This window comes from Pundamilia nyererei, unplaced genomic scaffold, assembly GCF_000239375.1.
Source record: "Pundamilia nyererei isolate P.nyererei 1_Seehausen unplaced genomic scaffold, PunNye1.0 scaffold00014, whole genome shotgun sequence".
NCBI lineage: Eukaryota > Metazoa > Chordata > Actinopteri > Cichliformes > Cichlidae > Pundamilia > Pundamilia nyererei.
In genome coordinates, this window is record NW_005187415.1 from 2,232,632 (window position 1) to 2,233,343 (window position 712).

Sequence of the window (712 nt, forward strand, 5' to 3'; positions counted from 1 at the left end):
GAGGTGACCAGCCATCACACATAAATCTGCTTATGTTAGGGGGACATTTTTTGCCATTGTGTTCACCGTGAATAGAATTGACGTATAAATGGCTTAAGGGGCAATTGTTGAAACTATTGCACACTAAGTGGTGTGATTTATATTTCCTGGATTATATGAGGTTTGACTGGACCACTGTTTGATGTAGAAGTATCTGCGTTACAGTCCCTGGCGTCCATCTGTAACTCAGTGTACCGCATGTTAGGGAAGAGGTTGTAGAACCTGTTTATTGTGGATCTGCTGTAGAGCAAAATATTCACCATAAGCTACCGAGACACCAAGATGGCATTTAAGATAGGGAAGAAATAAAACCCCTGAGCCCCTCTTTTTTTCCTTTTTGAAAGTACACATGCTTTTCATGTGTGTCTGTCAAACATAATTAACATATACACGCTTGAAAAAGTGCGCCTATGAAAGAAAAGGGGTGGAAAAGGGAAAAAGTCATTGCCTTGATCTGCATTTCTTTTCTCATGCACAGGGCTTACAAGACGATCGAGGATGAGGATCTCAAGTTTCCTCTTATATACGGTGAAGGGAAAAAGGTAAGTGTGTGTGTGTGTGTCAGTGCAAGTTTTACTGAGTTTGTGTGTCTTCACCAACCCTTGTGTGGTTTGTACTGTAGAATTCAGAAGTGCAGAGAAAAAATCACTCGCTCCAAAATTGTCAGTCTGTC

General features: G+C 41.0%; 1 protein-coding gene across 1 annotated transcript in view; it reads left to right on the forward strand.

Annotated features, from left to right (window-relative positions):
- The window catches only part of LOC102202158 (protein phosphatase 1H-like), a 30,877-nt gene that overhangs the window by 23,186 nt on the left and 6,979 nt on the right, over window positions 1-712 (forward strand). The window contains exon 7 of the mRNA XM_005725136.1: window positions 518-581. Coding sequence (XP_005725193.1) covers window positions 518-581 — 64 coding nt within the window. The remainder of the gene's footprint in view (window positions 1-517; window positions 582-712) is intronic.